This window comes from Elaeis guineensis, chromosome 15, assembly GCF_000442705.2.
Source record: "Elaeis guineensis isolate ETL-2024a chromosome 15, EG11, whole genome shotgun sequence".
NCBI lineage: Eukaryota > Viridiplantae > Streptophyta > Magnoliopsida > Arecales > Arecaceae > Elaeis > Elaeis guineensis.
In genome coordinates this window covers 56,597,802-56,612,321 of record NC_026007.2, presented here as the reverse complement: position 1 = coordinate 56,612,321, position 14,520 = coordinate 56,597,802, and the positions used below count along the sequence as shown (strand labels likewise).

The window sequence follows — 14,520 nt, the reverse complement described above, 5'->3', positions numbered from 1 at the left end:
TCGTCAAACCCAACATCAGTCATATGAATCAATCGATCGATCCGAATCCGATGTGAAACCCCAATAGAAAACTCTTTTCCATTGTTTCACTCTGCCATAGCCATGGACTTAAGGATTCGATCTTTCGATCATCATAGGACTACTCCTCTCATCTATCGAGGTTGATAGATCTCATCTTGGTGCAATCTGGTTCCTATAATGAATATGCTACAGCCAACATACACCTCAGGATTCTGAATAGCTAGGAGATCGAGTTATGGTATAGTCAAATTATAACACACTCAAAGTGAACTGTCAATGCACCTCAGGTCAAAGAACTAGACACACAGCTGCAGCATCGAGCTAGTCATCGACGAGAAGGTAGACTTTCTTATGACTGCTTGATATGGTTATGCTCAGTACTCTCGTTCTCAACAAATACTTGTACTCTCACTTCGGTGTCTCCACACCGTAGACTCATGACACATCTACCCTAAGGAAGCGATCGTACACCAACCTTTCGGATCGATCACCATCCTCGTGATGATCCTATGGTCAGGAGCTATTTATGAGTTAGTTATGTAAATTCATATCTTAAATTTTTAATTTTTGAAAATATGAATTGACATTCCTACTAACTCAAAGAATGTATCACAGACACAATGTACACAATATGATAGAAGAATAACCTATTTATTATTTTATAGTCAAAATTATAAATTTGTCCTTAAATTTATACAGGAATGTGTCAGCCAATCTGGCATCTAGGGCACACATCTAACAAATACCATATTTACAAAATTTGTAGATGATCTGAACCTCACAAAGAAAAGAAAAGAACAAATTTATAACCATATAGAAAACATAATATGGCTACATATGGAAGAGATACACATGGAACATTTGCTCCGTGGAATAAAAAAAAGAATTCCATGAGTACTCAAATGTTGACCGGTGCAACAAGACACAATAAATGGAATCAAATCCAATGCTATAATGTTGCCACGAGTCTCTGATCCGATATGTATGTATGTGGTTGGTTGCATTCTGACCTAGAGGTCAGCTTTAGTCTCAAATTGAGACTCCTTTAGGAATCTGAAAAAGAAGTCCATTCTTAATGGAGATTCTCCAGTGGAAAATCTTTTGATACTTAAATTAGCTGTAACTTGAGAATAATAGAGAAAAAAGTATGAAAGTAAGAGAGTGGATTTATTCTTTTAGAAGAACTTACCCGAAAGTCCCCTATGTCCCTTTTATATAGTGGGGGGTAGCCATACATTATCTCCTAATTCGGTAATAGAAGTAAAGAATTAGTGCCCATAATCACAAGGATCACAGGTAGTGGGTTAAAGGCGTTAATTATGTGACATTAACTTTTATACCCATAAGTAAAGGAAATCACTCAAGATTCTTAGAGATTTCTTCAGATCCATCTTTCCTTCTTTAACAGACTGATGGCTTAAAGCTTTATTTTAAGTCATCGGCTTGTCTTCAACCATTGGATTGGTATATGTCCAATAATGAAAAATTATTTTATTTTGGTTGCTCAGTCTTCTCTTTCTGACATTCGAGAAAGTCATTGGTACCAGATCCGATATGAGTATTTGGTTACAACATAAAGAAGGGAAGGTCAAGATCGGATGGTAGATTTCTCCATAATACTTGTTCCCTACTTCTGAGCTTGAAGAAATTTCATCACTTTGGACAAAAAAAAATAGCTAATTTTGAGATTTGACATCAATCTTTGGTCCAACTTTTATATCAAATCATTTAATATGTACTATTTGATGGAGAGAATTTTGAAACTACATTAATGCATTGCTTTGCAAATCCCACCATAATTATGAGGGACGGATAGCTCGAGCTACTACGGTATATATAATTATTTGAAAAGGAGATTCGATGTTTATATTCTGGCCTATCATGGTTTGTCACATCCTGTTCATCAGTAGACCCTATTATATCTCTCGCTGATGGCCTTAGGTGGCCTGATCTAATGAAGGTGCAAAGAAGAGTCGTGTGATTCAGTGGCTCTGATATATCTCTCATTGATGGCCTTAGGTGGCCTGATCTAATGAAGGTGCAAAGAAGAGTTGTGTGATTTAGTGGCTCTGATGTATGCAACATGTTGAAATCTGATCATAAGGGGCTTTAATCCTGACTATTAGTAAGTAGTATAAATAGACTTCTTCCATCTTTCTTTCTTTCTATTTGCTCCATTGAATTTCCTTTGTCTCTTGTTATCGTAGCTTTCGGAGGAGGATTTGTCGTCTGCAACTATCTTCTCCAGCACCGGCAAAGTTCTTAGGTTCAAAATTTCTTTTCTGATTGGTTTTCCATCCTTCGATTTTGCTTTTTCTGTATTTCATTTTTTTTTTGCTCAATTTCTAGCATTAGCCTTTTCTATTTCCCCGTAGTCTTTCTCTTTCTTCATTCTTTTCCATGGCTCCAGACAATGGTGAGGTCAGGAGCAAAAGTTGTCATGGTGGTCGAGGTCCTTGATTGCCACTTGCTTAGGTCGGGTCCAAGGATATTCTTCAAGCTATCATTGAAGCTGGCTCCTCGTCCAGGCACAAGTCTTCTGAACCCTAAGGGTCGGGTAGTCCCGTGCATGGGTTTGGAGATTTCTAGGATTTGAGTAACAAAAAGTCGAGCATTATTGAGGATGATCTGAGAAGATTTCAGACTCAGTATTCTATTCCTTCCTCTTTTCGATTGGAGGTTCCAGATCAGAAAGATTGAGTTACCAATGCTCTGGAGGGGTGAGACGCCTTGTATAAAAAATCCATCTGAATTGGTCTTTATCTTCCTCTCCAACCCTTTACAAGTGACATCTTGGACTTTTATAGAATTCTTCCTACTCAGATTTTTCAAAATTTTACTCGGATGATCATAATTTTCAGCATTCTTTGTACTGGGCTCAATATCCCTCCAAGATGCTTATTTTTTAGAGCGATGTTCACCTTGAAGAAACACCCCCATAAAAAAGGTGGTGGTACTTTTCTCTCTGGAGCGGGTGTAAGTTCATCACAGAACTTTCCTCTTTAGTTTGTAGCTAGAAAAGTCATTTCTTTTTCATCTCTTCGGATTTGCCCTGGGGCTTAATTGGATCTAAGGCAATCCATAGATTTGTTCAAATAAAGAGAAGTTGATCCTTCTCAAGGATGATAAAAATTTTCATATTCTACTCGATTTGAAGTACTAGAGTTGAAAGAACTAGTGATCGAGCAGATACTTTATGATGTCGACATTAGTTCGATGCTGCCTCAAGATATGATCAATTTTTTATTAACTTAAAAGATTTTGTTGTTCTATTGCTGAATTTTGTACTAACCATCTCTCCTTAGTTTTACAATGATAGAACTGACTCAAGAGTCGACCAAGTTAGTTTTGAAGAAGAGGTCGGGCTCCTCTAGGAGAGAGTCCTCATCTAAGAAGCAAAAAAAGTCCCAACTAATGACTTCTTCTCTGATCCCTAGGCCATCAACAGGGACCCCAAGCATGGATCGCTTAGAGATTGATGATGAGCCCATCACTGTCATGCCATTAAAGTCGGCTCCTCCAACCACTCTAGAGTTAGTCCGAGCCCTGACCAATTGCTAAGCAAACTCCATCCTTGTCTCATCCGACATTGTTGCCTCTCTCTCTGGTGGTGCTAACCCCATCGGCAATATCTGAGGTGGGTCCCTTCTTATCCAAAAATGAGGAGGGATTCATTACTTTAGCGAAGAGAGTGCGGAGTTACGACTCTACTCTTCATGATCATCAGCTCACTCGGGAGCTGATAAAAATTTTGCTGCTTCCATCCGACTAGATGAAAAAAAAAGCTCATCTTTGGACAAAGCAGTGGGTGCCTCCTACGTCGGTCTCCTCGAGATAAGCTTTATTTTTGTTCAAATTTTTATTCATTACTTGATTGAAGTTTCTGACTTGTCTCTTTGTGTTGCAGTTGGCTCATGACATTACTATCCTTAGCGAGGACCTCATTGGATTCAACCTAGTGAAGCTTTTGCTTGAGAAGAAACTTCGGACCTCTGAGACCCAAGCAAGCCGTTGAGGAGACAAAAAAGGCAGTTGAGGAAGAGGCCTCCCAAGGCAGATCTAAGCTTCTAGTAGCTCGAGAGAGGATCGAAGCCCTTGAAGGCTTCATCATTGTGGAGCATGGCACTGCCAAGATGCATTGGCAGAAGGTTGTCGAGCTTGAGGAGGTGCTGGAGCTCCATGAGGCAGGAATCAAGGCTATCGAGGAGAAAGATAAACTGATCGAATTTTGAGCTAAAATAGAGAATTCGAAGGCAGTTGTTGAGGCTAGACCAAGAACCAAACCTAGTTGTTAGGGTCCAGACCAAGGCTCGGATATCCTTGGGTTAGTTCATATCCAACCATCTCTCTCTAAGGATGAGGATGGGCTCGGTAGTCTCGAGTTCATTGATAGTTAGTGCTCTTTGAGTGTCCTCGATGATTACTGATGTTTTTGTTAATGGTTAGTTATGGCCGGCTTTAATTAACCTATTACTGAGTCGCTTTTACGAGAGACCTATATAAAAACTTATAGAAGATAACTTTATTGATTTAAACATGAATAGATAATTTATTGATAGTACATTCTAAAGTTCTTGGTATTTCAAGTCCAAGGAATGGGAGTGCCATTAAAGTCTTCAATTTTATAAGCCCCAGGTCTAATAACTTCGATGATCTTATAGGACCTTTCCCAGTTTGGGGCTAGCTTCCCTTGTAGATTTAAACATCTCAAATCGAAATATCTTTGACTTGACTTGGGCATTGTAGTAACGAGCTATCCATTGCTAATATGAAGTTATTCTGATCCATGCTTATTTTTTTATGTCTTCCAGCAGACCTAAGTTCATTCGAAGTTGAATCGAATTCTCTTGCTCATTGTAGTGCTCCACCCTAGTTGTTGGCATTCTGATCCCGATAGAAATGACCTCTTTAGCATCGAAGGTGAGGTTGAAGGGTGTTTGATGTTTGAGGTGTCATCCAATAGCCTCATAGTATACTATAGAGTTCTTCGATCCAAAGCTCCTTGATCGAGCCTCAACTTCAGACCTTACAAGATCATACGATTGGTCACCTCGACTTCTCTATTAGACTATGGATGGTCAATTGAAGTGAGCTTATGATTGATGTGAAACTTCAAGCAGAATTTATTGAGCTTTGGATTATCAAATTATCGCCCATTGTTAGTAATGATGCCTCATGAAAGTCCAAACCGCCATATAATAAATTTTCAGATAAAGTTTTGAATCTTTTTCTCAATAATCTGTGCTAAGAGCTCGGTTTCAACCCACTTTATAAAATAGTAGATCACAAAAGTCAAGAATTTTCTTTGATCAGTTGTCTGTGAAAATGGTCTGAGGATATCGATTCCCCATGTAGCGAAAGGCCATGGGGTAGTAATTGGTGTAAGCTTGGTTGCCAACTTCCTTTAGATATTGATGTATTTTTGACACTGCTTATATTTTCTAATAAGATTGGTCCTCATCGTATTACAGGGTCAGCCAATAATATTCTTACCAGATTACTTTGTAGGCCAACAACCTACCCTCCAAGTAGTTGCCATAGATCTCTTTATGGACCTTACAAAATGCATTATTTGCCTCGGTTGGTCGTAGACACCAAAGTAAGGGAAGCAAGAATGACTTTTTATAAAGTCTTCCTTCTAGGTAGACATACCAAATGACTTGGCACTTAATCTTCTGAGCCTCGATAGTGTTGGTCGTTAAATTGCCATCGACAAGATAGTCGATGAGAGAATCCATCCAACCCGCCTTATGTCCAGTCTATGGGACAACTGGTTCTTCTTCGATGTTTGGTTTCTATAGGTGCTCGATGAAGATCCATCTATTGAGGTCAGCATATCCCAAGGTGGCAAGATGAGATGGGGCATCTACTCAGGCATTCACCATTCTGGATATCTATTGTACCTCTAAAATTTGAAAAGCCGCCAAGAGTTTCTTGAGCTTCTATAAGTATCAAGCCATCATTGAATCTCGAGCCTCACATTCTTTTAGATTTGATCAATGATGAGCTGTGAGTTGATGAAGACTTTGAGTTTCTTTATCTTAAGCTTTTTGGCGATGTCGAGACCAACTATCAATGCTTTATATTTGATTTCATTATTGAAAGTGTCGAAGTAGAACCGAAGAGCATACTCTATTATGACTCCTTCCAAATTTGCAAGAATAAGTCCAGCTCTACATCCTTATGAGTTCGAAGCTCTATCCATATGTAGGATCTAGTAAGGTATTTCTTTCATCTCCTCAAATGATTGCACCGAAGTCAATTCCTCACCAGGAATAGTGCATTCTACGAGGACATCAATCAAGACTTGAGCTTTCATCACAGGTCAAAGAAGGTAACTGATGTCAAATTCTCGAAGCTTGATTGTCTATTTTATCATACATTTAGAGGTATTTGGCTTTTGAAGAATAGACTTTAAGGGTTGGTCAATTAAAATAATCACAAAGTGGGCTTGAAAATATGATCCGAGCCATCATGCAGAGGAAATGAGTTTAAGGGTTGGTCAATTAAAATAATCATAAAGTGGGTTTGAAAATATGATCCGAGCCATCATGCAGAGGTAATGAGTGCATAAACTATCTTCTCGGCTCTTAAGTACCTTATTTTCACATCTCAGAGGATCTTGCTAGCATAGTAGATCGGCCTTTGATTTTCTATATCCTCTCAAACAAATACCGAGCTGACAACAATAGGCAAGATAGATAAGCACAGGTATAGTTCGTTACTTGCCATTGGTTTAGAGAGCAGTGGAGAGGATCCGAGATACTACTTGAGTTCTTTGGGTGCAGCTCAATATTCATCCGACCACTCAAAATCCTTCATCTACCTTAGGACTTTGAAGAATGGAAGATACTTCTCGACTGACTTTGAAATAAATCAGCTGAGAGTCACCACTCAACTTACCAAGCATTGTACATCCTTGTTAGTGCTCTGGTGTTTCCAACAGTACTTGAATCTACTTTGGATTTGCTTCGATCCTACATTAAGTCACGATGAACCCTAAGAACTTTTTCAAGATCATGCCAAAAATATATTTGTTGGGATTAAGCTTCATTTGGTGTCACCTTAGCTCGCGAAATACCTCCTTGAGGTCTTCTCTTCTCGATGTCTGAGGTAGTCATTGGTACTGGATCCAAGATGAGTGTTCAGTCACAAACCAAATAAAGAAAGATCGAGGTTGGATGGTAAATTTTCTCCACAACATAACCGATGGGCTTAAGAAATCAAAGCGCAGAGTGATAGTCAATTTTCATGAATTGGTCTACTATTTAATATTTGAATATCTTGATCATTGTGTTGCCCAATTAATAAACATTCCTAAATATTTTTTTAAAAAATGACTCTAAACTTTTCCTTTCTTAATATAATTTTTAAGAACAACCATGTGAGGATTTTGGTTTTTAGTCAAATTCAGAACATCATCTTAGAAAAAGAGATGAGTGAAACAGTGCCAACCTGGCCAAACTCCTATTGGCCCTAAATGCCCTTTGGCAGAGATAAATTGGCAACTTGCCTCATCACAGGATTGTTATTCGAAGGAGACAGCAAAGAGTCCAGGGTTTAAGGATCTTGGCTGCCCAAGAGTCACGACGCAGCCTGGTGTGGTTGGGAATTGGAGCCTTCACTGCCCGTTACTGTGGTCCAAGGTGGCCAAGGAAACCAACTAAGATCTGGTTGGGCCCAACAAATAAAAACAATTAATTAAACTAAGTAAATGAACTAATTAATATCTGGGCCACTATTGTGGAGCTAGGGATGTGATGGTGCATTGGAGCACAGAAAAGGATGGAATCATGCGAGAAGGAGGGTTGCATCAATGTCAACCTTAATCTCAATAACCAATATCCTCTGTGATGCATTGTTTGTGCTTGATGATAATCATCAAAAGATGGATGGCCATCAAATAAATGTGTTATGTATAATATGTAAGACTATTATATTTGATGACCATCTATATCTTAATGATGGCTACCAAATATTGCAGAGCATTCTACGATACAAATTGTGCATCATAGAGGATTCTTGAATTAATCTCAACAGAGGTGACATCTTTTTCTTTGGCTTAGGTCATCAATATTGGCTATCATGCGGGTCCAAATGCTAATTTCTTTTTCTATCTACGTAGATGCTTGGCTATCACAATACTAAGAATCAAAATAAGTTGAACTCTTTCGCTTGTTATAATAGGATTATTGGATCGGGAGTTGATTAGTTGAGAGAGCAACGGACTTTTGCCAATGAGAAAGAAAGACAAGATATTCCGAGTGATTTTATGTAACTTTCCAGTGCATAACTTGCACCGCCCAAGTAGTTCCGATCAGTTGGTCAAAGCAATCTTTGGTCTACAATTGTGACGATTTAATGTCACATCTGGCCAGTACCCAAGAACATGTTTTAAAGATCGATTTTCTTGCAAGGAGATCTTATTTTAGATTTAAGAGAACATTGAATAATTGACTCCGTCCATTATCGATAGCTAGCCGTAGCTGTACAAGCCACCTTGGTCTTTGCTTGCCGCCGTAGGACACCGGCCCCCAAAATTGGATTCCTCATGCACTCTTTTCGGAATTGGATTGGATTAACGCAGACGATAGGAACTAAAATAGGATTTTTCACGTGCCCAGACCTTACTTCAATAGACCGTGGACGAATATCTATTGATAAGTTCCTAGCAAAGAGGGGAAAAAAAAAAAAAGGGAAAGAAAAGAAAAAGAAAAGGAAAAATCATTGCTAGCAGTCAGAATACCATGTTATGTTGTGGATGCTAACGGATAGAGGGTTTTAATTTTCAATTCCTTGAAGGCTAATCATGAACATATAACAAATGGAAAAAAGGGATGGGTCAGCTTTCCTCAATAAGGTAAGCACTTCAATTGCGAAACTTTCATGATTAGATTCCTTGTTCTTAATTGGTTTATGATCTGGATGCCAAACTTGTCATGGGCCAACAATAATGCCTAACTTGTCAAGTACATTCAGTTCATGAATCTGTCAACAATTTTAAATGGCACGTTCTAGATATGTGGCCTAAGTAAAGAGGCTATACCAGTGGTATGTTACGGTCTCTTTTAATAACACATAAGAATTAGCTAGGAGATATTATCTTCTTCTTAAAGAAAGAAAAAGAATCAAAATTTTAATGGTGGGGGCTAAAACCCTAAGTTGATAATGATATATGGTAACTTAATTTATGTTACCAGTTGGATCTTCAGTGCTCAAATTCAAGGTTAAATCCTAGATGGTGGGAACCCACCACATTTCTCAAGAGGACGGGAAAAGAAGACAAAGGTTGATGAAAAGGAACTTCAAGAATCAAGTAGTTGACATGCATATATAGATGCAACCTCAAATGCGAATCTAGAAGACCCTTAGAATTTGGAGCTGGAGACAAAAATGAATTAATTCATGAGTTGATTTTCCCGTATGAATTATGTCCTTGTTAGCATTAACAAAAAAAAAAAAAAAAAATCAACAATTAAGCACTAATTTATAAATATGTAAGATTTTCTGCCTGCTTTCAGACTAGCAAATGTCTTGTTAAGGATGGATATTCAAGAAGCAACAAGTTAAAGAGTGGTCAATTATAATAGGTTTTTCCTTTTAGGCTTTAGATCATAAAAGGATGAGATCGAATTTTCACATATTATGGCTAAGGATATCCCTTATGATTATACGTGCAGTAGCTAGAATCATCAGCCATCTGTTTGTGTTTAGCTTTATGAATCCTTTTATGCCAATCATTGCTTAAGACGACTTAAAGGCTGCCTCTAATATGACTATAAGATTTTCTAGATGATATCACATAAGTTCGATTTTTTTATTACATGTTAAATTAATTTTGTAACAAATGTATTATCGACAGTAAGGATATACTACGTCCTAATTGCCTCTCAGTTTTTTAGGTAAAATGCTTTCATTTGTTTCAAATCCATCATTCTGCATAGACACTGAAAAAAATATGGACATAGTAATTATTCCTACTATGTAAAACAATGTATGCAATTTTACACTACAACAATAATTAATATCACAAAAGATGCTATTGTTTATCAGGAACCATCTACAAGAATAATTATGACGGTTTGCATATACTATTCTGCATTCAATTGATAAGTGAAAAGAGCTTCCTTCAATCTTAATCGTGACCTATGTGTGAACCGTTGAAAAACCTTTTCTCTTTTGGCAGAATCTATTGTATCTATACACGCGAAAGCATAGAATATCTACCATTGCATCAAATAATTTAAAACTGCTGCACATGAGCCATGGAATAACAATCCAAATGCTTTACTAGTATAATGATCCATGCCTCACATGCTTTTCTTTAAAAGAGTGCCTAGTTAAGATCCAACTTCCAACCAACCAATTGAAGACCTTTCCACATAATAGCACAAAAATTAGAGGTCGGCTCCCCTTATGATATATATATATATATATATATATATATATATATATATATATATATCATCCCTTTAATTAAAGCCAGAAATTCCAGTATGCTTAAAATAATGCAATTGGAACTACATCCCCACGTACCTTGACGAGGATGGAGAACGACTTTGTTTTGGATATAAACATTATTATATCCATTCTCCTGCCTTAAATTCCAATACGTCTCGAGCTACGGTTAAAGGATAAGAACGAGTCATCCACGACTTTGTTTGCTCGTTACCTCTTCTCGCCCGGCAAGAAAGAGAGACGTCCTAAACCACGTCCGGCTCGAAAAGTTTCCACCGACGACGTCCGTCCAACCCCGGCCACGTAATCCACCAAAAAGATTCGCAGCTGCCGCGCCCGCCAGGCACCTCATCGCTATCGTGGTCCACCACCCCAAAGCCCCAGAGCTCGCCACGTGTCACGGAGTCGAGGTGGACGACAACAAATGCCGACCTGGCAAGAAACTACGTGGAGTTGAAGTGGGCCCCTATGTCGGAATTGTGTCCGGCGTAGACGCGACACCGGGGCCCACGTTGTCCGTCCTGGACGCGACATCGGGGCCCATGTCTGATGATTTCCTTGGACCATCCTCGTTCGTCCGTCGGGTGGACCCCGCACCCCTTCGACGGTACGCGTGATATAATGTCGACCGCTCCACCCCTCCCACCTATAAATACCCCCCCATCCTCCCGCAGCTCTCTCCATCTCCGTTACGACGATCTGATTCCCCTCCTCTCTCTCTCCATCCGGGCTTGCCCTGCTAATACCAAGCAAGGATTAACAGCCCAAATGGCCGTGGAAACCACCATCCCCACCACGACTTCCACATCCCTAGGCCCAGCCGCGAATGAGAAAGATGCTGAGAAGCTCCGTTTTATCGACGAGATGACCGCCAACGCCGACGCGGTCCAGGAGAAACTGCTTGCCGAGATCCTGAGTCGGAACGCCGAGACCGAGTACCTCCAGAGGTACAAGCTTGGCGGTGTCACCGACCGTGCCACCTTTAAGGCTAAGATCCCCATGGTCACCTATGAGGACCTCCAGCCGGAGATCCAGCGCATCGCCAACGGAGACCGCTCTCCCATCCTCTCCGCCCACCCCATCTCCGAATTCCTCACGAGGTGTGTATTTGTTAATTATCTAGTTAATTGCAAGTATTATTAATAAATTTGGCATCGAGATTTTTTTTTTTTTTTTTGCTGCCGAAAAGTAGGGACATGCGCTTCGTACGGGTTAATTGATATTATTGTGTCTTGTAGCTCCGGGACATCGGCCGGTGAACGGAAGCTGATGCCTACCATCAAAGAAGAGCTGGACCGCCGGCAGCTCCTCTACAGCCTTCTCACTCCCGTCATGAACCTGTTAGTCAAATCTTCCCTACTTATCTTACCAATCAATTAATTGACGATAACAATAAGGATCATTAGACTGAGTTTTCGTTGTAATAATCCGCTATTTTTGACACTTAATTTATATATATGGACCAGCTATGTGCCGGGACTGGACAAGGGGAAGGCCCTCTACTTTTACTTCGTGAAGTCGGAGACCAAGACTCCCGGCGGACTGTTGGCGCGGCCGGTGCTGACGAGCTACTACAAGAGCGAGCACTTCAAGAGCCGGCCATACGACCCCTACAACGTCATCACCAGCCCTACCCCCGCCATACTCTGCGCTGACTCCTTCCAGAGCATGTACGTCCAAATGCTCTGCGGCCTCCTCCACCGCCTCGAAGTCCTCCGCGTCGGCGCCGTATTCGCCTCCGGCCTCCTCCGCGCCATCCGCTTCCTCCAACTCCACTGGGAGGAGCTCGCCCAGGACATCGCCGCCGGCTCTCTCAGCCCCAAGATCACCGATCCCTCGGTCCGGGACTCGGTCACCGACATCCTGAAACCTGACCCAGAGCTGGCCGAGTTCATCAGAGGCGAGTGCTCAACGGGGGAGTGGGCCGGGATCATAACCCGGATCTGGCCAAGCACCAAATATCTGGACGTGATCGTGACGGGGGCCATGGCGCAGTACATCCCCACCTTGGAGTTCTACAGCGGGGGGCTCCCCATGGCGTGCACCATGTACGCCTCCTCCGAGTGCTACTTCGGGCTCAACCTGCGGCCCATGTGCAAGCCCTCCGAGGTCTCCTATACCATCATGCCCAACATGGCCTACTTCGAGTTCCTCCCAATAGAGATGGCCGCCGCGTACAAGGGCGAGGGCGACGTCCATCTCGTGGACCTGGCCCGCTTGGAAGTCGGGAAAGAGTACGAGCTGGTGATCACCACCTACGCGGGGCTCTACCGGTACCGGGTCGGCGACATCCTCCGGGTGACCGGTTTCCACAACGCGGCCCCTCAGTTCCGCTTCGTGCGGCGAAAGAACGTGCTGCTCAGCATCGAGGCGGACAAGACCGACGAGGCGGAGCTCCAGAAGGCGGTGGAGAACGCGTCGAGGCTTCTCGAGCCGTACAACGCCACAGTGGTGGAATACACCAGCCACGCCTTCACCAAGACCATACCGGGGCACTACGTCATCTACTGGGAGCTCCTGGTCAAGGGCTCCACTCAAGGGATGATGCCGGGTGGGGAGGTGATGGAGCGTTGCTGCCTGGCGATGGAGGAGGCGCTGAACACGGTGTACCGGCAGAGCCGGGTGGCGGACGGGTCGATCGGGCCTCTGGAGATCCGGGTGGTGAGGGGAGGGACCTTCGAAGAGCTCATGGACTACGCCATCTCGAGAGGGGCATCCATCAACCAGTACAAGGTCCCTCGCTGCGTCAACTTCCCGCCCATCCTCGAGCTGCTCGACTCCCGGGTGGTCTCGGCCCACTTCAGCCCAGCCCTGCCCAACTGGTCCCCACACCGCTCCAGCTAGAACGTGGGGCCCACGTGTTTGTGTGGCACTAAATCGTACGCCGACCGGCCGACCAACCTACCTTCTCGCTTCCTCGTCAACGGGCGTGCCGGGGACGGAGTTGCAATTCGTTTCCACATTGTAGACGACGACTTGCCTTTTTTTACTTCTTTTCTTCTCTGTTTCTTTGTTTTAAAAAGAAGGTCATCCTCCATTTTCTTCTGTCAAATGGAGTAACGTTCTTTAAAAAATGTATTAGTTGTGGCTAGTGGACGACTTGCCTCCTTCCAGTCTCCTCCATTTAACAGTAACGTAATGTTCTTTTCAAAATGATAGTTTTAATGTAGCGAGTCAAGAGTTTTATGCTTAAGATAATAGAAATATCTGAAAAACGACTCCACGTGAGGCACGGGGTGCAGAATTATGTTGACCCTGTGATTAATCAAGCTCTTCGTTAAGGAATGTCTTTGGATTCTGTGAGCCAGGTTGGTCAAAGAGAGTTGGGTTGGCTCGTTTGCGGGATCCGTGAGGCTTCCGCCAATACTCGAAGCCTGGTCAAAGAGATGAGTTGGAAATCCGGAGGAAACTGTGCGAGACACTGAACCTGGTTTCCCTGCTGGGGTTCCGTGTTAGTGTTTGCGGGGAAAGTTAGGTCAGTGGATTGCGTGACTTGCGTCCACCGGCTGCCATCATGGGGAGGAAGACCAAGAGACACTGACGTGAGAATCTTTTTGACGTGGAGGGTGCTCACGGGTAAGATGGAAGAGCGAGGGGCATGGTGTTTGTTCTTGGAATACAGAATGGATTGGATTCCTGAATAGATGAAGAAGCTACCTGTCCGTTCATCGAAAAAAGGACGAAGCTACTTGCCAGAAAATGATAAAATCCGCGTGATTCTGAGGTGTCTGTTTCGAATATAGGAACAAAGAGAACTGCAAAGTTTTGTCACGCATATGGTAATAGCTGGGAAACGTGGGGCTTACTGAACTTGGCAGCATGCTTCGTCCTGTCTATAGGCTTCATTCCTTGATGGAATCTTTTGGATTGGTCGAGAGACAACGTGGAAGCCAACATGATGGCATGCAGCTTCGTTTCTTTCGCAGAGCAATAATTCTTCATCAACCATGGACAAACGATAACGGGACATAATGATATGGAATTTTCTGACAGAAGAAATAATGGTACAGAGAAGGGCAAAATTTGTGATGATCCCTAATT

At 42.2% G+C, this 14,520-nt stretch overlaps 1 protein-coding gene across 1 annotated transcript; it reads left to right on the top strand.

Annotated features, from left to right (window-relative positions):
* The first annotated feature begins 11,148 nt into the window (after positions 1-11,148).
* Positions 11,149-13,632, top strand: LOC105056155 (indole-3-acetic acid-amido synthetase GH3.8). The gene is made up of 3 exons (XM_010938255.4): positions 11,149-11,579; positions 11,718-11,819; positions 11,946-13,632. The coding sequence occupies exons 1-3, from the start codon at positions 11,248-11,250 to the stop codon at positions 13,321-13,323; spliced, it is 1,812 nt and encodes a 603-aa protein (XP_010936557.2). The 5' UTR covers positions 11,149-11,247; the 3' UTR covers positions 13,324-13,632.
* Positions 13,633-14,520: the final 888 nt, after the last annotated feature.